Source organism: Podarcis cretensis (genome assembly GCF_951804945.1).
Source record: "Podarcis cretensis genome assembly, chromosome: 9".
Taxonomy (NCBI): domain Eukaryota; kingdom Metazoa; phylum Chordata; class Lepidosauria; order Squamata; family Lacertidae; genus Podarcis; species Podarcis cretensis.
In genome coordinates this window covers 15,393,235-15,417,168 of record NC_137178.1, presented here as the reverse complement: position 1 = coordinate 15,417,168, position 23,934 = coordinate 15,393,235, and the positions used below count along the sequence as shown (strand labels likewise).

At 44.5% G+C, this 23,934-nt stretch overlaps 1 protein-coding gene across 8 annotated transcripts in view; it reads left to right on the top strand.

Annotated features, from left to right (window-relative positions):
- The window catches only part of MAPK10 (mitogen-activated protein kinase 10), a 244,323-nt gene extending 220,651 nt beyond the window's left edge, over window positions 1–23,672 (top strand). For 7 of the 8 annotated variants that reach the window (XM_079990971.1, XM_079990970.1, XM_079990973.1 and 4 more), the window contains 4 exons: window positions 6,471–6,595; window positions 19,482–19,545; window positions 20,449–20,526; window positions 23,361–23,672. In XM_079990971.1, coding sequence (XP_079847097.1) covers window positions 6,471–6,595; window positions 19,482–19,545; window positions 20,449–20,526; window positions 23,361–23,503 — 410 coding nt within the window. In that variant the 3' untranslated portion in view covers window positions 23,504–23,672. Of the gene's footprint in view, window positions 1–6,470; window positions 6,596–19,481; window positions 19,546–20,448; window positions 20,527–23,355 lie in introns of all 8 variants that reach the window. The other variant, XM_079990976.1, reaches the window with a different exon arrangement.
- The last annotated feature ends 262 nt before the right edge of the window (window positions 23,673–23,934 follow it).

Here is a 23,934-nt window from a genome sequence, read left to right as displayed (position 1 = left end):
CTGGTTCAACTTGCTCTGGTTTCAGGCTTTTGTCAGTTGAGAAGCACACAGTGCCACATTCAGCCAAAGTCTGACACTGGAAGCCCAGACCTGCCTTGATTACAGTGGCACTAGATGAGCAGATGCCATTGTTTGCAATGACAAGATGATTTTAAACATCAGCGGAGGCCATGGTTAACTTCAACAGGGACGGCAAGCTTTTCCGAGAAAACAGCGATTGATGTGTGTGTTTTGTACAGAAAAGGTTTCCGATTAGCGTTTTGGAACCTTCCAAAAGTATGTATCAGTTTTGCACACATGGATTCCCAAGGTTGCCTGTAACGGTGATGCATAATGTTTTTTAATCTGCGGCAATTTGCATGTCATTACCCAGAATGCCGTTTCCCATCATACAGCAAGGCTGTTTGTCTGCACTCTGGGGGGTGATTGAAGGTCTGGCCAAATGGCTTCAGAAGCACTGAGAGCTCTCTATTATCCCACCCTCCCTTCCCCGCCCCAGCCCACCACAATAACGAAGCACAATAATGGACTTACAAGGGATTTGAAGCAGATGCAGAGAGAAAGATAATTAAGATCTTCTTTCACTCCCTGGATGAAAGCAAACATATTTTTGCACACATGCGGATATGGCTCCCCCATCCCCAGTCCTGATTTCCTGCCCTGATCTATTTCCTAAAAATATATTCTCTTGACAAGATGCCCCCAAACCTTTTAAAGAAGGTGTTTGGCATGCTGGAAACCAAACCTGCTCCGTCCTGCAGCAGAAGGTGATATTTTGACATTTGGCTGTCACCTGTGGAAGCAATTTATGGAGCCTCCTTTATGGTCTTGAAGTTCCTTATGTTCATTACTTTTTCAGCAGAATTCATAAACTGCTCAACCTATCATCTGTTTAAATGCAATAATTTTCAAAGCCCCTTGCTCTTTCTTTCGCTTGTATGTACAAAAAAAGGTGATTACAAGAACAATTGTAGCAGAACTATTCCAACTGCTTTAATGTATGCTTTGCGGGTGATGATACAAGACACCTCATGACATGTTGGTTAAATTGGGATTCACATGACACAGAACATGGGTGCTGCCCCTTTGAGCAAATTTTCTATCAGCTCCAGCTGTTAGTTTTACTAAGCTACCCCACAGATCCATTTTCTTTTTGATGTATGACACCTCTGGTTTCTTCCTTTTCCCTGTCCACTTTCCATTCTTCCCCTCCCCCAACATTTGAAAAATAACAACAAAGACCAAAATTAAACAGAACCCCCAAGTATAGACAGCAAGATTTTGTGTGCTGTGTTCTCCTTGCACAAAGGAGCTCTTCTACTTTCTGCTGCACCTCCTGGTACTTGAAAAGCTTCTGTTGAAGTTTGGGAGAATCTCTGGAAGGTGCAAATTGCAGCTCTGGGGGAGTTAGTAGACACCTTGAAATCTGGGTCCCGGCCCAAATATCCAAATTAGGTTTATTTTACATCAGGTGTGGGGAACCTTTGGTCCTCCAGATGTTGCTAAACTACAACTTCACCAGCCCCAGCAAGCATCTTCAGTGATGAGAATTGCATCTCAGCAACATCTGGAGGGCTGGAGTTGCCCTGTTCTTCATTTGCATCAATGTAATTTGTATGTGAACCTCTGCTTCATGAGCAGAAAGTGTGGGACGTGGGTGGCTGCCCCCCCCACTGGCAGAGGAAAGGGGGGGACGCTGACCCCAGCATCATCGGGGAGGGGGGACCATTGTGGCTGCCTCCCGCTGGACATGCGCCGCGCACCACCCATCACGGCAGGCACCATGCCCCTGCATGCACGCCACGCCCCCAGGGTGTGCGCCAGCCATGCCCCCGTCTGCTCTCCGCCCCTGGTGCCGGAGCATGTAGCTTCACCCCTGCCTGCCCCCCACTTTCAATAAATGTGTGCATGTATACTTTCTAGGGACGCAGGTGGCACTGTGGGTTAAACCACAGAGCCTAGGACTTGCCGATCAGAAGGTCAGCAGTTCGAATCCCCATGACGGGGTGAGCTCCCGTTGTTCGGTCCCTGATCCTGCCAACCTAGCAGTTCGAAAGCATGTCAAAGTGCAAGTAGATAAATACATACTGCTCTGGTGGGAAGGTATACGGCGTTTCTGTGTGCTGCTCTGGTTCGCCAGAAGCGGCTTAGTCATGCTGGCCACATGACCCGGAAGCTATACGCCGGCTCCCTCGGCCAATAAAGCAAGATGAGCGCCGGAACCCCAGAGTCGGCCACGACTGGACCTAATGCAGGGGTCCCTTTACCTTTATACTTTCTAACCTGCATTAAGCTTTTAGAAGTACGGGCCCATAAGATGGTATTTATTCTGGATTCATCCAGAATAAACGTGCATGGCTATAAATACTCCGTTGTACTTGGAAGAAAGGCATACCATCAGAATATTTTTGCAGTTTGGTTGCTTCTTTAAAAACACCCAGTCAACGGTGACCGAGTGGAGGTTTTTGTATGTCAGATACGGTATTAATGTGCCAATAATTAAGAAGAATACTATCGTCCACGGAGCACTTAGCATATGGATAGCTTTTTAAAAATTAACGTTAACAATATTTTGATGGCACAAATCCTTTTCCGCGAGGAAAACAGGACTGGATTCACACCCACATTTGGCGTGACTGTATGAGTGCTTTGATTGACAGAGACAGGAGAACGAGAGAGAAAATTCTGCCGTTCCTCCTGCTTGTCAGTCATTCAAATGAGCTTTCATCTGGGAAATTAATGAAGCTCCTTCTGTCAGGGTGGCTCAAGGCTTGGCCTCTCTTGGCCAGATTCCATGTTTAACTGGCGACTCCCAGAGGCTCAACAATTCCTAGGAGATACGAATAGCCATCTCTTTGTCGGCTTGCCGCTCAGTGGCTTTCTGTAACACAGAGGCAATTACTTCTCTGAAAATAGAGTGGATTTAGGCAAGTGATGCTGCAGTAATCTGACAGGTTTGGGTTCTGATGCTGATATTATTGCTTCTTCATATCAGGAACAGAGGTGTAGTTATTGCCATCAAAATAGGGATCAAGCTGGATGGCTGTTTTTTTACCCCTCCAGGCAGTCTTAAGATGGCCATATTAACATTGCAGAAGTAGCTATGTCAGAATCGATGTGCAACTTAAATTTGAAATCCTTGAACGGAACGGGTCCCGTGCTTCAGATGGGTATTTTTTTACCTACATTGCTGTCTGCAGAGAAAGCACTGGAGATAATGTTTCATCTGATGATTCTGTAGAATTCTTATGGTGCTCTGCATTGCTAGCGGCCACCAACGGATGCCTGATTATTGTCTTCCAAAGCAACTACTCTATTCCAAACTTAAAAATGGAAAGCGTAATGCTGGTGGTCAACAAAAGAGGTTTAAAGACTGTCTCAAGGCAAATTTTTTAAAAAAATGTAGTATAAACACCAACAACTGGGAAACACTTGCCTGCGAGTGCTCCAGTTGGAGAACAGCCTTTACCAAAGGTGTCATGGGCTTTGAAGAAACTCGAACTCAGGACACAAGGGAGAAACGTTCTAAGGGGAAGGCACGCTTGGCAAATCCACACCGTGATCAACTCATGCCTGGAAACCAATGTCCCCACTGTGGAAGGATGTGTGGATCCAGAATTGGCCTCCACAGTCACTTATGAACTCATTGTTAAAACTGTGTTTATGGAAGACAATTTTACTCGCCTACGAGGGATCGCCCAAGAAAGAAGACAAGGGTCCATTTTAGAATCCTGTCCAAATTGCATGAAATATACCCACCCTGTACATACTTTTACAATGAACTGGAGATGTTTCTAATTCATAAGTCTTTATGCAACAGAGGCTCTTTGTTTGAATTGCGAGTCTTTATACCCTAAACCATTAGTTCTTTTTCCTGCACATAAGTGCTGATTTTAATTAAGGGCAGTTGAGGGTAAAAATCATAGCGCTGGTTGAGGGTGTGCTGGAAAGGAAAAAAGGTCAGTTTATCAGATGACTCTCATCCTGCAATTAAACTCCTTGTTGAGGAAAATATGCCATATTTAAGTGGTTTTCAACCATGGACACACTTACTTTTTGGAAACAGTTATTGGATTTCATCCAGTGAGGGCAATTAAAACAAATCCTGAGATCTCTGGGTAAAGGATGGCATAGAAATAATAGAAATAGATAAATGATTTAGTAATCCAGGGCACTCATTAGTAAATCAGCTCCACCAGTTCCTGTTTTTCATTTATCCTTCCTCCGTTTAAATCTCCTATAACCCCTGTTTTAAAACAGCTGCATTGGTTGACAGTTTGTTTCCAAGCTGAATTCAAGGTTGCTGTTTAAAGCCCTAAAAGAACTCAGGTCACAAATATCTGAAAGACTGCCTCCTTCCATACAGGCCCTTTGAGATCAGTAGAGGAGACCCTCTTGTTTGTTCCTGCACCCTCAGAGGTTTGGGGGCAGCTGGCAGCCTGGGAGAGGGCATTCTCTGTGGTGGCCCCTAAGTGGTGGAACTCGCTCCCCACAGAGATGCTTCTGGCACCTTCATTATACTACTGTTGAAGAATGCTAAAGGTGCACCTCTTTACCATAGCTTTCGTTACTTGAGGTTTACGTTCTTTAAAGGTAAAGGACCCCTGACAGTTAAGTCCAGTCGCGAACGACTCTGGGGTTGTGGCGCTCTTCTCGCTTTACTGGCCGAGGTAGCCGACGTTTGTCCGCAGACAGTTTTTCCAGGTCATGTGGCCAGCATGACTAAGCCGCTTCTGGCGAAACCAGAGCAGTGCACAGAAACACCGTTTACCTTCCCGCCGGAGCGGTACCTATTTATCTACTTGCACTTGGATGTGCTGTCAAACTGCTAGGTTGACAGGAGCTGGGACTGAACAATGGGAACTCACCCCGTCACGGGGATTTGAACTGCCGACCTTTTGATTGGCAAGCCCTAGGCTCAGTGGTTTAGACCACAGCGCCAACCGTGCCCCATTTAACGTTCTTTAGGACCCACCTTATTTTTATGGTTGTAAGTTGTTTTAATATTGTTTTGTAATACTGTAACCCGCTCTAGGACCTTAGGGCGAAGGGCAGGTAAGAAATAAATCAATATTATATATTATTATTAGGTCTCCAAACCATTAATAACCAGTGTCTCTTGTCCAGCAGACCCTCCAAGTGGCCCTATTTTCCAGGGACAGTCCCAGTGTTTTATTTGACCCTGGAATATCTGGCTTTTCCTTAGGACATCCTTATTTTCTTTGGAGAAATGTTGGAGGGTATGTTACCTGACCCCCAAGCCATCTGAAAACAGCCCTGTATAGGGAAGTTTTTAAATTTTTAATGTTTCTCTCATTCATATATATATATATATATATATATATATATATATATATATATATATGTTGGAAGCTGTCCAGAGTGACTGGGGCAATGCAGTCAGATGGGCGGGGTATAAATAGTAAAATTATTATTATGGAATAATAATATTATTTCTCCAATTTTCACCTGTGTATTCCCGGAGAGCTGGAAGGTATTTTTGTGTTTCTGAATTGTGGTCTCCTGCTTCAGACTCCAATATGATTGGATTAGTTGATTACTTGTCTAGTAATTACCATTCTGAGGGGGATATAATCCCTAGAGAGGGGTTTTAAATTATCAGGAATGCAGTAGGGTCAAACTATTTATAAATTATTCCATTTTGGGAATGCTGCCAGTGTGATTCCATCAGGGACTGTTCTTCTGTTAGAAGAGGGATAGGCACCTCACAGCTAATTACCATCCCATCAGCCTTATCAGCATTGTAGCTAAGGGATATGCTAAATTCCTACTTCTTAAACTTGAGAACAGTCAGTAGAAATGACAACTTTGCAGGGAAGAGAGATTGTTCAAATGAAGAGAACGTAAAGGAATGCAAATGTTGGCAAAAAGTGTTGTGTTCTGCCTCGACTGTCTGAGGCACTCTAGGCCCCAGAATGCCAATTGCTGAGAATTGCATACTCTCCAAGGTGACGTGACCCAAATCTAGGACACCATCTTCCAGGTCTGAAATCCTGCACAAGTCATGTGACCTGCGTGAGATTGCAGACCCAGAAAAAGTGTGGAACTGCATCACCACACGCGATCCCGCAAAAGGCACCCACAATATAGTGTGAGTGCACATTGCAATGAATTTTTTTTTTTAATACAAAGAATATCGGCTTATTATAAAGAGCATGGAAGGGGAAAGTGGATGTGTTAATCTAACTCCATTTTTATAAATGAAAACCATAAACGTCATCTTGGAATGGTTACCATTCTGGTAGACAACAAGGTCTACCAGAGATATCTATCAATGTTCTAGCTCTCTCTCTCTGCCTATTAAAGAGCATTTTGCTGTACAATAAATTAGTGCATTGCTTGGCTTTAACTTGTCTGAATTTGACATCACGTTGATTGTCTCTTCAGCCCCTTCCTGGCGTGGAGATTCCTGCTCTGACACATTTTCTCTTTTGGTTTCCTTGCTCCAGCTAGCCAAGCCAGGGACCTTTTGTCAAAGATGCTAGTGATTGACCCAGCCAAACGGATATCAGTGGATGAAGCCTTACAGCATCCGTACATTAATGTCTGGTATGACCCAGCAGAAGTGGAGGCGGTAAGTGAAACATTGTTCTTTACACTAAGCTTTTCCGGTTATCACAAACCAGCGTTCAGCTAGCAATGCGAAAGGAATTTGTTCAGTTTGCATTTTAGGGGAAAGCATTTGCAAAAAAAAAGAAAGAGAAAAGTATTATGCGTGCATTGTTGCGCACTGCGATTCTCTGCTGCTGTTTCATTATTCCAAAATTGTCTGCTTTTTTTTGGTGATCATTTAAATTGTACATTAAATTGTACTTCTTTCAATTATACTTTTGTAAAACAGCCTGAAACCGTTTGCTAAAGGATGGGCTATAAGTACAAATACAGTGGTACCTCGGGTTACATACGCTTCAGGTTACATACGCTTCAGGTTACAGACTCCGCTAACCCAGAAATAGTACCTCGGGTTAAGAACTTTGCTTCAGGATGAGAACAGAAATCATGCTCTGGTGGCGTGGCAGCAGCAGGAGGCCCCATTAGCTAAAGTGGTGCTTCAAGTTAAGAACAGTTTCAGGTTAAGAAAGGACCTCCGGAACGAATTAAGTACTTAACCCGAGGTACCACTGTAATAATAAATATAAGATAAACACACACAAAAATGTGGGCAAATTTTCTGTGCCATCTTTTTTTTTTTAAAAAAAGTTACAGATGTGGAAATGGATTGAACGGAGCTTAAAGACTGCAAAAATGAGAAACTGTGAGAAACTGAAACAGACAGATTCCTAATTCTGATTTGAATTGGGACAAGTTTTTCCAACTCGCTGGATAATGTGCAACTGATGTCTTTATAGTCTAAATCACTTCTGTTGCATTATTCTTTTTTTAGTAGCAGTGGGTGACTAAAGTGTGGCATGGGGAGGGCAGAAGTTTCTGGGGTTTGTGGCTCTCCTGGACTACAAGTATAAGACACTGGAGGGAGCTGAAAAGCAGACTGAAATCTATTTGTCCTGTGTCACTCGTCAGGCAACAGTATGATTTCCCCCCTGTTTTTCTTTTCCATCCTATTGATTTCCCCCAACTCAAAAGCTTCTCCAGTCCTCTGGTTCTATTCTTTGTTTTGTTTGGCCAGAGTCCACAGCATTGGCCAATGCAAACCTTTGCATAGACATCTTGCCTGGATTTTGTCACTTTGTGACTCCTTTTAGCTCTGTAATTCTAATTCTAATAATGATAAAGAAGCTAGAACATGATAAGTAGTTGACAGAGATACTGTTTTTATCCTTCCCATAATACCCAATGCCGTTGATAAGCGATAGGACAAAATGAAATAATCTTTTTTACAATATGAAGATGATGATGATGGTGATGATAACAACAACAACAACAACAACAACAACAACAACAGCAACAACAACAACAACATGGTGCTATTTATGAATATAATTATTTTCCCTACAGTTCCCTTTCTCAACAGTAATAGCAAGTTCAAGAAGATAAAACTGCCACGGTGAAACAATTGCTTTAAAACGAATAAAAGAACAATAATGGCAGAATGTAGAAAAGGGTGCATTGCAATTATAATACTTAAGGAGAGATGGCAGTATTGCTTAGTTGTGTTAAATAGAATAATAAATGTGGAATATAATCTGGTAACAAGTAATACATAAGACAGCAACCAAGTAGATTATGCCTCATAGGGAGTACTGAAAAATGATATCCTGAACTTTATTCTTTGAAAAATGAATAAATGGGCTTCGTTTTTCTCTCAGTTGATCGTTTTGTTGCGTCCCCACTCAAGTTTTGGTTATGTCTGTGAATTTGATCATATAAATCATATTCCACAATCTTAAAAGCTATTCATGAATCCATTTTTTGTCTGGTTTGCTTCGTAAAGTGTTATCAGGATCTCTTTTATCTTCGGACTCTGTCTGCATTATATAAGTGACTTTGCCAACACTATTTGATTCATCTCATTAGGTGACAACTACTATCTGAATATCAGTTTTGTAATCATTTTCTTTGTGGTTCATATGTGGAGTATTTTACATATGTCTGTCCATGTTTCACACATTTCACCAAACTTAGCTGCCACTACAGAATATAGTAACTACCACTGAGTCTGGAATGCCCTCCCTAGAGAAGTCTGACGGGCCTCTACATTGTGATATTTTCTGTAGCCAGCAAACGCCTTGTTCTCCCTTTCTCACCCTCTATTTTGAAAATGTGTTGGTGCACCCCTGTTTTCCTCTGCTGTTGATTTTACCTTGAGGTCCTTTTCATTTCTTTCGCAGTCTTATTGTTATGTTATTGTATTTTATATTTTTATCCTCGGTTTGCTGAAGAGCTCAGAGAGCTTTGGCTGTTGGCCAGCAGAGAAATGTAGTTAATAAGCGAAATGAAATTAAATAAGAAATAAATGAATCATTAAGAGGTTAACTGGAGGAGAATGTTGGAGGAAATGGAGGAAATGGAATATTTTCTTTCCAGTCGCAATCTGCCATTTTGATGTTGGTAGTTAGTAGGAAAGGAGAATGACAATAGCAAGCCATAGTAGTGCCATAAACGTCATTAGTTCTCCATTTGCCCTCTGGGGGAAGAGGTCAGGTGTTAGTACACAGTTACAGGAGGTATAATCAATCCTAGCAAGCTTCACAATACGCCCTAGAGAGCGTCTCATAATCCTTCCCAATGCCAGTGTTGCTGTGGGAGTAAATTCATTAGCGTTTGCGAGGTGCTCAGTTACCATAGCGATGAGGTACCATATGGAGAGACAGGTCACAGTCTGCAAGCTTGTGTCCTTTTCTGCTTTGACAACGGGACCTGAGAACGTTGGAGGTGCATATGGCCAAAGGCATCAACCCCACATGGCTGTGTAATGCTAATCAGTAATTATCAGAAGTTTGCAGTCATTTATTCCAATACATTGCAAGGGGAATAATTCCACCACTTTTGTTTCGAATTTACAGCACTCTCTTTGTCACACAAGGATACACCAGCGCCTAGTGTTTAAAGTTATGCTAATAGCTCTATGGGAGCACAAACTCACTCAAAGGTTTCTCTCCGGTACAGTGTTTGCGTCCTCTTCCTTTCAGCTGCCTCTATGTTCTGCGCTCTTCATTAAAATACTTAAAATGAGCTACAATTGATATATAAAACTCCATTTATAAGCAACCATGGCTGTGATTGTGGGTAAGAATGACCCTAGCAGGTGAAAGCCGTCTGAAATTGAAATGTCTGTTGTGAAAGACGACCAAGATAGGGAGTCATCTGTGTCTCTTGGGGCAAAGATATCCAGAAACACTGGTGCAGCCGCTGAAACATTTATGCAGTCAATTGCAGCTGTCTTTCCTCTGGGCAAACCGTCCCCAGGGATGTAATTACTTGTAGAAATGCACTGTGTGAACCAGTGGTAAACACAGATGCCCTTTGCAGTGACAGTCTCCCCAAAAAGTGCTGTAGCGATAATGAACATCGCTGCAACGGAAGCTGTCGTGTTGCAGGTTACATTCAAATGGCGCCCTATTCCATCTTCCTGACTTTTCCTTACCAGTTAATTCTCACAGACCTCACCCTCCCCACCAACCAATTAGACCAGGGGTGGGGAACATTGTGGGACAACTTTGACAGGGGGCAGGGCAATCCACATGTCAATCAGGTGAGGTAATCATGCTGTCACATGATTGGCAGGGGGGTTGCCCCCCCACTTGTCTCATTCTCAACATAAGAGGCAGAAAGAGGGAGAATGTGAAGGGCTGCAAAGCCTGCCCTGAGCTGATCCTGTCAACATTTTACCGTCTTCCCTTGCTTTTCCTTTGCCTCCTGCCCAGTGATGATGCAAAGGAATGCCAGCCTCTCTACGCCTTCACCAAAGCTTCCGCTGTCCTCAAGGTCTCTCCAAGCCTGCCTTCCTTCCGTCCTCACTGAGCCTCCCACTCTTCTCCCCATTGACCTCACCAAGCCTGTAGTTTATCCCTCCGTATTAAAATTCCCAGCACTCTTAACAAACTACAGTTTGCAGGATTCTCTGGGGGCAAACCATATGCTTTAAATGTGCTTTACATCTGACTACTGCTCACATCAGGACGCAGGTGGCACTGTGGGTTAAACCACAGAGCCTAGGACTTGCCGATCAGAAGGCTGGCGGTTTGAATCCCCACGACGGGATGAGCTCCCATTGCTCGGTCCCAGCTCCTGCCAACCTAGCAGTTCAAAAGCACATCAAAGTGCAAGTAGATAAATTGGTACCGCACTGGCAGGAAGGTAAACGGCGTTTCCGTGCGCTGCTCTGGTTCACCAGAAGCGGCTTAGTCATGCTGGCCACATGACCTGGAAGCTGTACGCCGGCTCCCTCAGCCTATAAAGCGAGATGAGCGTGCAACCCCAGAGTCGGTCACGACTGGACCTAATGGTCAGCGGTCCCTTTACCTTCACCTTACTGCTCACATCAATTGATGAACACACATATTGATATTTATTAATGATCACACACATTGATATTTTTGTTTTTCTAATTGTCTGCAGGGTTCCCCCCCTTTTTATTCTGTTCTTCTTGAAAGCTACACAACCCCAAACTGGGAATTTAATGTGTGCATAATACCCATCATCTCCCTGGAAGAAAAATATCCACCCCACCACTTGGCCTACTAAACTTGGCTGTGGGAGGAAAAAGGAAATAAAGTCAAAAGTATCAGATTTACACAAGGGAGCCCTCTGTGCTGAAGCACAGCAGAGGGGAACAGGGAGCATTTAAATATATATCTATAGCTTGGTCTTTGTAGCAAATGGCAATGGTTTTGTGTCAAGAGATTAACCTAGAGGTAATGACCCCGAACATCTTCCTGGGATTTACAGTGTGAGCTTGCAAGTGAGGACAAAGGAAGTGGGATGATATTCCAGCCAAGGTGCAAAAGCCAGAGCCAGTTAAACTCTTATTTTATAAGCCTATTTTAAAAAGTTCACGATCTTTTCATAGGCTACAGAAGAGCCATAAAATTATGATGCCTCGTTCAAATGGCGGGGAGTGTAACGCGTTTGGGAAATGGCAGAAGGAAGGCAAAAGGCTTCTTTTTCTCTCTCTCTGGCAGGTTTAAAAAGTTGTAGACGCTGGTGGTCTTTCTTTAAATGCCAGGCTGTGACCTGCTGCTAACTAGAGGGAAATGTATATTATTACTCCGGCGACATGCTGTTCATTCACAATGAATGAAGGACAAGCTGGAGACGGATTGTAGGAAAATACAACCAAACACCAACCTGACTTTTTTGACCTCTGAGTACTAGTAAACAATTGCTTCCCTTGTGCTGCCATTTAGGAATATATTGACTTTTGACTCCTACTGACTGGTGTGTGGTAGAAAGCCTTACTTATTCCACACACTTATACCTTAGCGATTGACTACAGGCCACCATTTTTGAAATATTGGCTATACTACACGTTTTCTTAACATTCATTATATTTTAGGATTAGGGTTCCCAGGTTGACATTACAGTGGTATACCTCGGGTTACATACGCTTCAGGTTACATACGCTTCAGGTTACAGACTCTGCTAACCCAGAAATAGTGCTTCAGGTTAAGAACTTTGCTTCAGGATGAGAACAGAAATTGTGCTCTGGCAGCGCGGCAGCAGCAGGACGCCCCATTAGCTAAAGTGGTGCTTCAGGTTAAGAACAGTTTCAGGTTAAGAACAGACCTCCGGAACAAATTAAGTACTTAACCCGAGGTACCACTGTACAATCCAAGATGCTTCAAATGCATTTGTAGAACAGCAACTAATATTTTGTGGAAATAGAAGAATTGTCGCCATGCTTTAGGAAGATACTGACTTTCCATATTTGTTCTAGGCTGTTTTTGTGATGGACGAGAGTTCTTGACTTCTTGTATGAGGGTTCCCAGGAAGCATCTGGCTTGGCTACTTTGGGGAAAAGATGGTGGAATACATGATGCCTAATTCTGATATGGCAAGGCTCTTAGGTTCTTACGTGGCATGGCTCCATGTTGTTTGGGGCTGATTCACATGACACCCTGCAAATGGCCAGATGTGGTTTGAGTGAACTTAAATATTCAAGATGGTTGCTTGACTGCTCAATCGGCCTCCGGTCTTTCCTATCCAAACAAGCTGATAAAGCGACAAAGTGGTAAATCACTCATAGAAACCCTCTGCAAGTAGTCAAAACAAAAAATTCCTTCCAGTAGCACCTTAAAGACCAACTAAGTTAGTTCTAGGTATGAGCTTTCGTGTGCATGCACACTTCTTCAGAGAAACCCACTCCTCATCATCATGATCATCATCACCCCTCTATTTGTTTACTGCCTTTGCACAAAAATCAATGCTGAAAGTGGTTAATAATAATAATAATTTATTTATACCCAGCCCATCTGGCTGGGTTTCTTTAGCCACTCTAGGCAGCTTCCAGCAAAAGATTAAAAGTACATTAAAGCATCAGTCATTAAAAACTTCCCTAAACACAAACAAAACACCACAAACAAAACTTACCCTTCACAACAAAACACCAGAAAATCAACAATTAGAAGGATAACTCAAAATAGTGGCAATAATAAAACAGCAACGTAAGACCATGTAGAAAAACGGCATAAAAAGAAACAACATTATGGTACTATTAATGGCAACAGATGCTAGAAAACTCAAAAAGAAACAGGGGAGTTTGGTTTTACCTCGGTCCTGGAAGTTCTAGTCATTCCTTCTCTGTGTACAACAAATTAGCCAAGAATCAAATTAGTCTGGTCAAGTATCACGGCCTCAGCTTCTCCAGGGGCTTCACTGCCTCTTGAGTGTCACCCACTAAGGTGGCATTAAGGCTTCCAAAGACCAGGAGGCAGGTAGCTGGGATGTGCTGGTCCCAGGGGGGAGGTTACCGTGGGGCGAAGTCCAAGACCTGAGTCGAGGGTCGGCAGACAGTCCTCCACGGGCGAAGCAGGGTCCAGGGCGAGGAGCAGGGCAAGGACAGGAACTCTCGAGGAACAGGACAGGGTGCTGGCCGAAACAGCTCTTCTCCCGGCCCCCAGGGGACCCAGGAGACCCACCTCTCCTGGCCTTAAGGCGAGCACTCCTCCTGGGAGAAATCAGTTCCCTCCGCCTCTCTGCCCTGAGCCTCTGCAGCTCAGGAGAGGCTGGAGGGTTAATGGACCCAGGGGGAGACTCACCTTCCCCTGACAGGGCTGGGAGAGGCGCACCTGTAGGCAATGTGTCCTCAATCCCCTCCGGAGCCAGAGAGGATTCACCTGGTGCCTCTCCTGAGCATCCGGCACAGGTGCAGGTGCTTCACATCCAAGGCCCTGCCCCAGTTCAGCCGGCCCTGGAGGCGGGGACTCCTGTGCAGGCTGGGGTTCCTCCGGTTCAGCCTCTGAATCGGATTCCCAGGCCATCACATGGGAACACTAATTCTTGGAGGTTACATAATTATGAATGTGCATTACAAGGAGCGGCAGCAGACTGAAGGAAGTCTCTTACATACAGCTGAAACATGCAGAGACCTCTCTAAACATGGTTAGGAAGATAGTCTGGTCCTGAAATGGACTGCACTGATAAGGCTCTTCAAGATGGGTTCAAGATGGCTTCCTTCAGGGCCTGTTGACTGTTTTCGTTTCAATTGCCACTTCCCCAAAAGTTACTGGGCAGGGATATGCACGTAATCCAGTGGGCAGCATGTGGAACTAGGACCACTGATTCCTGAATTTGAATCTATTCTCTGCCATGAAGCTCACTGGGTGGCCTTGGTCCAGTCAGTGTCTCTCAGCTGAATTTACCTCACATGGCTGTTGTAAGGGCAAAGCAGTACTCTGGGCTCCCTGGGTGAAGTAAGGTCAGCATAGAAATATGATCGATAAATATCTTGCCCCCTGATCTTTCAGACCTGCTTGGTATGCCTTCCTCCTGCACAATTTTCTTCTTTTTTCTTTTCTGCATGTAGGAGTGCCACTGCACACTCAACTTTGACATTCAAAGCCCCTTTGCCAGCACTCTTCGGCGTAGCATCTGGGTTCTTTGCTTGACTGATGATTCCTGCTTGGGCATCTTGGTATTTGAGATAGCTCTGGACAGTGGAGGCCCCAGCTAGGTCATCTGTTCCTCAGCCTTTGAGCCATCCATGAGTGTGTAAATACATTTTCAATTTAACCTACTAAGGTCTTGTTTATGTCCCAGGAAAATACTTTAAATGTAGCAGCTTTATACGGATTTGTAAAATTGTATATTCTGTTCCGTCTTGCAGATATCTGCATTCTCACCCTCAATCTTCATTTTCTGTAGTAGCCAGTACAGTAGTACCTCAGGTTAAGAACTTAATTCATTCTGGAGGTCTGTTCTTAACCTGAAACTTTTCTTAACCTGAAGCACCACTTTAGCTAATGGGGCCTCCTGCTGCCGCCACGCCGCCGCTGCATGATTTCTGTTCTCATCCTGAAGCAAAGTTCTTAACCCAAGGTACTATTTCGGGGTTAGCGGAGTCTGTAACCTGAAGCGTATGTAACCTGAACCTATGTAACCTGAGGTACCACTGTATTCACAATGATTCTAGGAAAACCTTCTAGTTAATCCCTTTTCTAATGAATCAGCAAAACCTTTCCTGAACCTCTTCTTCTAGGAATGTATATTTTCCTCTACCTCCTTAAGGTTGATCTCACGTTAGAATTTTACATGTGTCAGCATTACAGATCCATGAAGGTCTATTGTGTATCTGCCATTGTAATCAGAAGTGGCCTCTTTGAGCCTGTCCACACCAGAGTTTACGATATGATACAATATGATAATCTTTATTGTCATTGTCCCATACAGAACAATGAAATTGAAAAATCTACATAAGACATTCAAAAACCAACAAGCCTGCTATCCCAGCTATCCCAACCTGGTTAGCCCCCTAAAACCTCTGATACCCCATTTTAAAATACAATATACTCCCATAGAGACTCCTTACACTGCATTTAAAACCAAAATCGCATTTGGTTTGAAACTGTTTCTTAGACAGATAGTTCTAGTCTTTATAACCCTGTACCTTCTTCCCGAAGTCAGAAGCTGAAAGAGATCATTTCCAGGGTGTGTACTATCCTGCGCTATCTCTGCAGCTTTCTTATGGCACCTGGAAGCATAGATTTGATTTACTGTGTGTTTGCAGCTGTTTGCATTCCCATTTAATCGGTGTAGTCTAAATGACATTGCCCTCAAACAACTCCATGCTTTCCCCTGTAAATTCAGGTTTACCCGATATGGGAACAATCCAATAAATTAGGGAAAATGGGGCTCCAAACCACTTCACTTGAGGTCAAAGACAATTTGTTTCAGTGTTTTGGGGTGAGTGGATCCGCTGTCACTTTCTGCAACCCCCCGTTCATTGCCCAATACATCCTCAAGGCTTCCATTTATTTTCCAGTCACATACAATGAAATTGGCAGAGTTGGGTAGAATAATGCAGGAACACTGATGAAGTGCCACAGAACAACTGATAAAGTACTGGACAATTTGGTGGTGTGTCACTCCGCACCTGACACCAGTCTCATGGCAGCTGCTTATTTGGAGGAAGAAGAGGGGAGGTGATTCAGCAGCAAGGTTGCTGCAGTGCAAACACACCAGCAGATATAGTGGATTGGTTCTGCTGGTATGTTTGCACTGACCAGGGTTCAGGTGAGTGGTGGCACCCTATCATGCAACACATCACTGTGCAGCTTTAGTGTATCAATGACCTGTTGCTGTATACAGACACAACAGGAAAAAACAGTCAGGAGCCCCAAGCTAAAACTGTGCCACATTTTGTGAGTATTTTTGCCTTGGAGATTTGTTTGTAGTTTTAATTAATCTTTGCTATATCAAAATAATCTCTGTAGGCTTCCAGCTGAAGGGAACTGGTCAAGCTGGAAGTCAGTGCTGCCTCAGGACTTTTTGTTTCCGTGGCAACCGTAACCATGGCTACCAGCATCTGTTTGGAGCTGTAAGGGGCAAGCATGTTCAAGCTCCTGTGCAAATGAAGCGATTCTCTGAACATGGTGTGCAATTTCCTTTCTAGCTAGAAAGCATTTGTCCGAGTCTGTGGACTCCAATTTTAAGCTAGAAGATTCTCCCTTAAAAATGAGTGTGGTAAAGAACTATCTATGGGTAGAAAATTAAGGTACTTCATCAAAAGTCATAACTTAGAAATGGGTCCTGGTGTTGTTGTTTTTTAAATTAGTTTTTATAGAAGATTTTTGTGTGTGAAACAAACAAATAAGCAAGGAAAGGTACATATAGCAAACTGAATTCCCCCAACCCAACTCCGTAAGTGGCAGAAAAAACTACACTCATTCATTTTCTCACACAAAAAGCCACAAATTCCTGCATTTCTCCTCCTCAGAATGAGGATGGGGAATTCCTAAAATAGAACTATACACAGCGGGTGGCGCTGTGGTCTAAACCACTGAGCCTCTTGGGCTTGCCGATCAGAAGGTTGGCAGTTCGAATCCCTGCAATGGGGTGAGCTCCCGTTGCTTGGTCCCAGCTCTTGCCAACCTAGCAGTTCAAAAGCATGCCAAAAGTGCAAGTAGATAAATAGGTACTTCTCCGGTGGGAAGGTAAATGGTGTTTCCATGTGCTGCTCTGGTTTCTGTGTTCCGTTGCGCTAGAAGCTGCTTAGTCATGCTGGTCACATGACCTGGAAAAACTGTCTGTGGACAAACGCCAGCTCCCTCGGCCTGTAAAGTGAGATGAGCGTCACAACCCCAGAGTCGTCTGTGACTGGACTTAACTGTCAGGGGTCCTTTACCTTTACCTTTATATCACCAGCCAAGTGCACCACATAATCCTATACGTCCTAGAAGACAGAACGAAACAATGGGTGCACATGGAGATAGAAAAATGGGTCCTGTTGATGGAAACCTGGGTTACTGAAGGAGGAAATTGCCCTCTCCTCCTCCTCCTCCTCCTCCTCCTCCTCCTTCTATGTTTACAACTCTAAAAGGTAAAGGTAAAGGGACCCCTGGCCATTAGGTCCAGTTGTGACCGACTCTGCGGTTGCGGCGCTCATCTCGCTTTATTGGCCGAGGGAGCCGGCGTACAGCTTCCAGGTCATGTGGCCAGCGTGACTAAGCCACTTCTGGCGAACCAGAGCAGCACACGGAAACACCGTTTACCTTCCCACCGGAGCAGTACCTATTTATCTACTTGCACTTTGACATGCTTTCAAACTGCTAGGTTGGCAGGAGCAGGGACCGAGCAACGGGAGCTCACCCTGTTGCGGGGATTTGAACCACCGACCTTCTGATCGGCAAGTCCTAGGCTCTGTGGTTTAACCCACAGTGCCACCTGCTTTACAAATCTACACATGCTTTAAAGACACTCTTTCCTTAACATCACCAATGAAAACCACATCTGAAGGAAAAGCCTCTCTCAAACTAGGTGCTGTTTTGTTTTTAGCTGGATGAGACTTTCTATGGGGAGAGGGGAGGAAATTATCGTTCTTGAGTTCTGGATTTTTATCCTTTGCCTTACCTCCTCTTTGATGTCAACCATCGTGGCCCAGCTTACATGGCATAAAATGTAGCTCAGCCCTCTCTGATCTCTAGAGTAGGCTGCCTAAGGAAGCAGACAACAGCGGCCACTCTTGTGCAAAGCCACAACCCTCGGTCCCCTTGGGTTTTCCTCCTCGCCTGCCTCCCCCCACCCCAAACCCATGGCCTGTGCTCTGTGCTTTGCCCCTCATTAGCAAATGCTAGCTCTAGGCCTGGCAGATTTGCTGAATGACAGGCTGTCACACTCGCTCATCTGGATGACCCAGGCTCACCGCCTCTCTGTTGTCATGGGCTATGAAATATACTCGGAGTCGAGAGTGGATTTCATGCTCTTTATTCAGCTCATAGTGATGAGGAGGAACGGAAGTTCCCCCAGAATGTCTGCTTTATATACATTACTTACACACAATGGGCCCCATGTGATTGGCTAATTCTGGGATTCACCTGTAGGCCAATCAGGTTGCGGATTCACTTCCACCTGGAGCTGGATTGGGTGGCCCCTGTGGACCACTCAGACTGCTGCATTCTGGGTCCTATTGTTCTAGGACCAATCAGACTGCTGCATTCTGAATCCTATTGTTCTAGGACCAATCAGACTGCTGCATTCTGAATCCTATTGTTCTAGGACCAATCAGACTGCTGCCTTTTGGATCTTATTCAACTCAGTACATAACAGGCTACTTCTGCGCTCTGCTCTTAGCTTGAGCGAGAGAGCTTCGTGATACCAGAACCGGCAGGAAAAAGAAGACTCTGGCTGGGATTTCAAAGGCTTGGCACAGCACAAGACTCAGACTGATGGGCTGGTTTGCAGGAAGGAAGGGGCACGAGTTCACGAGGAAATCAAAAGACGGGGCTTTAGTAACAATAGAACGAATCTATGGCTGCATATGGAACATGAGAGAAATTCACTAAGAATATTTCTCCACCAGTGCATGCCTGGTGGAATGAGCTGCCCTCTCCTCCCTGCTTATGTTGTTCTGGGGGTTCTCCTGTCCCCCACAAGCCAAATTGTGGGGCAAGAGGGGCTTGCAGGGGGAGGAGAGGAGGGAAGCCCTGTTGCACTACCAGACGACCTTGCACAGTTTTTCCACTACAGTAATGGGACTGATTAGTGCAGTCATCTGTTTCTTTCCAGGAAAGTGCTATTTCCATAATCGCAGCCGCCAGGAGGTGGCGCGTTAGACATTTGTATGGAAGTTCCTTCTTACACCCTTTGGGTAGGGGTGTAACAACCCGATTTAACATTTATGCACTTTAATCCTGGCATCAAGTCGATGAATGGCCTGCCCATAATGACTCTTGTCCCTTGGAGCTCCGTCACATTGCAGCGCGGAGAGGACTGCTGCGATAGAAACGGGTCCCTTTTTCCATTTCCTTGATGTTTTGGTGTTGAAACTGTCCCATTACGTCTGGGCTTAATTTCATTTTGTGCTCCTATTCATCTGACCTCTCTTGTGTGTTTTGAATCAACAGCCACCTCCACAGATATACGATAAGCAGCTGGATGAAAGAGAACACACAATCGAAGAGTGGAAAGGTAATCTCATTTTTTTCAAAAAGGCAGGGGACCTGATGCTTCTCTGAATGTCCTTCTTCTCTGTTTCTTCCCTCATTTTTCTGTTGAGGACCACACCCCCTGGTTCATTCTGCTGGAAGACACATGTAGGTGGGGCAGGAACTGGTGGTGGGAGGCGCCAAAGCCAGTGGGGGGCAGGTCCAGAGCCAAAAGTGGGCGGGCTCACCCTTTTATCTCCTTTTGCCACCAAATTTTCTCTTTCTTAAAGGACATGGGTGGCGCTGTGGGTTAAACCACAGAGCCTAGGACTTGCTGATCAGAAGGTCGGCGGTTCGAATCCCCGCGGTGGGGTGAGCTCCTGTTGCTTGGTCCCTGCTCCTGCCAACCTAGCAGTTTGAAAGCACATCAAAGTGCAAGTAGATAAATAGGTACCGCTCCGGCAGGAAGGTAAACGGCATTTCCGTGTGCTGCTCTGGTTCGCCAGAAGCAGCTTAGTCATGCTGGCCACATGACCCGGAAGCTGTACGCCGGCTCCCTCGGCCAATAAAGCGAGATGAGCGCCGCAACCCCAGAGTCAGCCACGACCGGACCTAATGGTCAGGGGTCCCTTTACCTTTACCTTTTTCTCTTTCTTCCTTTTACTCCCCACCCACTAGGCCAACAGAGTAGGGACAGATTACTCTTGCTAGAGATCTGGACTTCTGATCACTTGCGGAGGCCTTCCCTCTCTCCCCCCCTTCTTCTTTCATGGCTCCATCATCAGATAAATTGGTAAAAATGGATGTGGACTAGTAACTTTCACAGACTCCTTTACAAGGCTGATAATTTATTGCGGTCTTCTATTTGCGCTTTCTTTGAATGGTGCTGGGGGGGAAGCTAGCAACTCCTCTCCACTTTTCTAACTGGCTCTGTTGTCTCTTGCAGAATTAATCTACAAGGAAGTAATGAATTCTGAAGAAAAGACTAAAAATGGTGTAGTAAAAGGACAGCCTTCTCCCTCAGGTACTCATTCCCAGTGAATGACCATTTTGTGCTCGCTGCAAGCTCCATCGTACCGTGATGGATTCTCACCAAAGTGTCTTAATCTGCTGCTATTAATTCAGACGTAAGCAGCCGCAGCTTTGAGGCTGAACATTACTTTTAGACAATTTGGTACATGGAACTGAAGATGAATTGCATTAATTGAACTCCAGGTTCTTATTTTTCTCTTTTGGGAAAGGCGGCATGAGAGTCTAGGTTACCGTCAGGACTTTGGATGGATGAACACAGTTGTTTCAAGTCTCTATACTGATTCCATCTATCCATCCATCCATTTATCCATCCATTTCTTTATTATGGCCAATGACCAGCATTTTCTTGCATCCATAGATAAATCATTTGGGTTGGTGTACTTGTAGCCAGCCAGATCCTTAACCATGATTTAAGGATGAACTGCTCCCTTTCAACTGCTTCTCACCCTTAACTGCAAATTCCCCCTGCCAAGAAAAACCACGGCTAAAGATTATCTTTGCACTTACCTTAATTGTGATTAATGCCAGTCCTGCTTCAGTTCTGAACCTCCAGTCAGAAATCTGCTTGCCAGCTGAGAAACTAATAAATCTCTGTTTTTGTGCTGCCTGTCTGGGACAGGGGGAAATTGCCAAAGACCGGATAAGCTGCAACCCAGCTTAGGTCGCCAGGTTTTTCTGGGCTTACTTAATGGTCACTAGGTCCCTTTTGAACCAGAGTTTAGGAACCATTGTGAGAACAGGATACTGGACTAGATGGGCCTTTGGGCTGACCTAGCAGTGCTGTTCTTGTGTTCTTATGAAGCCCACTAAACATTTGCCTCGCCTTACTCCACCTAGGTAGTCACAGGTGCAAAGCACCCTCCAAACTGTGCCAGCAATTGGCAAGGACAAGGCACAAAGAAAATTTGATGATAGGTTGCCAGACTAGCAATGGGCCCAATGGAGTTTTTCAGTGCTACGCACATTGATTTCAGTTCTGGTGACAGAAAGGCGATTCAACAGATTCTTGCAGAGCAGAAAGTGAAAAGCAAAGCATGCAGGTTTGATTTAAGAGCTTCCTGCATGTGCCCGGCGTCATCTTTCTTCAAGATGGAGTGGGTATCAGAATAAATCATGGTTCACAAGCACATCTGTCACACAGAACTGTGTGTGTTGGGTGATTTATGTGTAACAATAACAGAGTTTGCTTGCGTGGGGAAGTAATTTGCAAGGACTAATTAAGTATTGGCTTTCATCTAAAATGGATCATCGCCTAAAATGGAGCATCATGGGTTGGGGGTGGGGCCTCTAGACAAGATCGGGGTGGGTGTTGGGGGCTGCAGGGGAAGAAGAGGAAGCCTCTTTGAACAAGCAAAAGTCTGCTTACGTGATGTTGGAATAGCACCCTTTTTTCATTTTATTTCCTCCATCTTGATATATTCCAGTGTTTTCCTTCCATTTACATTTTCATTTTCAGCTCCATGCAGTTTGATGGTTTTGGTTGTAGTAAATTTTAATAAGGGATGGGGAAACCAGCTGTTTGATGAAGCAATATTTTTTTCTAGGCTACTTTATTTCTCTAATGGGGGTGGATAGGAGGGAATGTTATCAGTGGAAAACATGAGAATGCACCTTGCAGTCAATTAAAATTAAAGATGGTGGGAGCATGGGGCAGTGAAGGAATGATCCACCAGTGCATTATAACTGGAGAAGAGTAATACAGCCCATTCCTACAGCAGTCTGTGCCAACAAACCAAGAAACTGTCACATATCTGTGGTTCCCTGAGGACTATGGGAGAATTGCAAAAATGTATAATATAAAAGGCACTTGGATTTTTTTTTAAGGTTTCACTGGTTGTATTAGAAAAATAAACCTATACAAAGGTATAAATCCCAAACAGTGCACAAATACAAAATATTCTCTCTATGTTATTTAGCTTTTAATCTCAGCCACTGTAGAAAATGACAGACCCAGCTCTCACCTGGAAGCGTCCCTCTTCCCTCCCAATCTCTCATCCTTGGAGATTTCACTTCCCCACCTCTCACTCAAGGTCCTCCCACCATATTATATATATATATTTGCCACCTTCATGTGGGTGTTGTCCTTGGTCCCCAGTAGCATCCCAGAAGGGGAGATTCCCTGTGGTGCCTCCACTGACAATCATCACTGATAATCATCTGACGAGAAGCCATACTGAGGCCATGACTCTGAAAACAACAGGCCGGTTTCTCATGTAAGATTTTGTATTTTTTGTCTGGAGGATTCTCAAATACAAAATGGGTAGGCTGTGCATCTTTTAAGAGTGGAGCATGTGCGTTTAAATGTACATATATTTTTATTTATTTAAAAAGAAACCATCCTGACAATATAGATGTGGGGTTTGAACAGGATCAGTGGTGTAGCATGGGGGCACGGGAGTGGTTGCCCCAGGTGCAAAATTGTTAGGGGTGCAAAATTTCAACGCCCGTTGCTGCCTCAATACAGCTGTGTGTCTTCCGTTGCTGGGCTCTGTTGAAAATGGCTTCTCCATGTGAACCAGGAAGTGACCTCTGGTTGACATGGACGCCATTAGGCAGTTGAATGTGCATGCATACTCCATCTGTTTCTCTCCCTCCCACCGCCGTGTGGTCCCAGGCTCTGGCAACCCACGCTATGCCACTGAACACGATTAGCGACTGTTTTCCATCCATTCACACTTCTTTGGATCCTGATCATAATAAATAAATAAATAAATAAATAAATAAATAAAGGATTGCGCTGGAGCTGAAGCAACTTCTCTTGTTATCTCTCAAGCATTCCCCGGGCTTTCAGGTTGAATCACGCCGGTGTTCATTTTCTTAGCACAGGTGCAGCAGTGAACAGCAGCGAAAGCCTCCCTCCATCCTCATCCGTCAATGACATTTCCTCCATGTCCACAGACCAGACCCTGGCGTCGGACACTGACAGCAGTTTGGAAGCTTCTGCAGGGCCCCTCGGTTGTTGCAGGTGACTAGCCGCCTGCCTGCGAAACCCGACGTTCTTCAGGAGATGATGTAATTTAGGGGAGGGGGGGGAAGAATCATTGTGGTCATAAAAGAATTTGATGATGGCAATGAAGAGAAAAAAAATTAAAGGAAAAACAAACACACATAATGATTAAATAAAACAAAACCCTTTCAGCCTGCTTCTCTTAAAAGAGTTATGTAAATGCAGCTGAGCTCAAGTGTATATTTAACTTAATAGTTGCTCTGCTTTGGTCTTCTTCCAATGATGCTTACTGCAAAACGAGAAAAAAAGGGGAAAAGGAGCCTTTTTTCATAAATTTTGCAAAACTTTAATGGCTGCAAAGTCAGCAAGCTGCAACTGTCCTTTTTCATGTTGGCATGACAAGGTGGCCAGAACCCCAACCCTCTATGTGTATACATGTGTGCATATCTAACC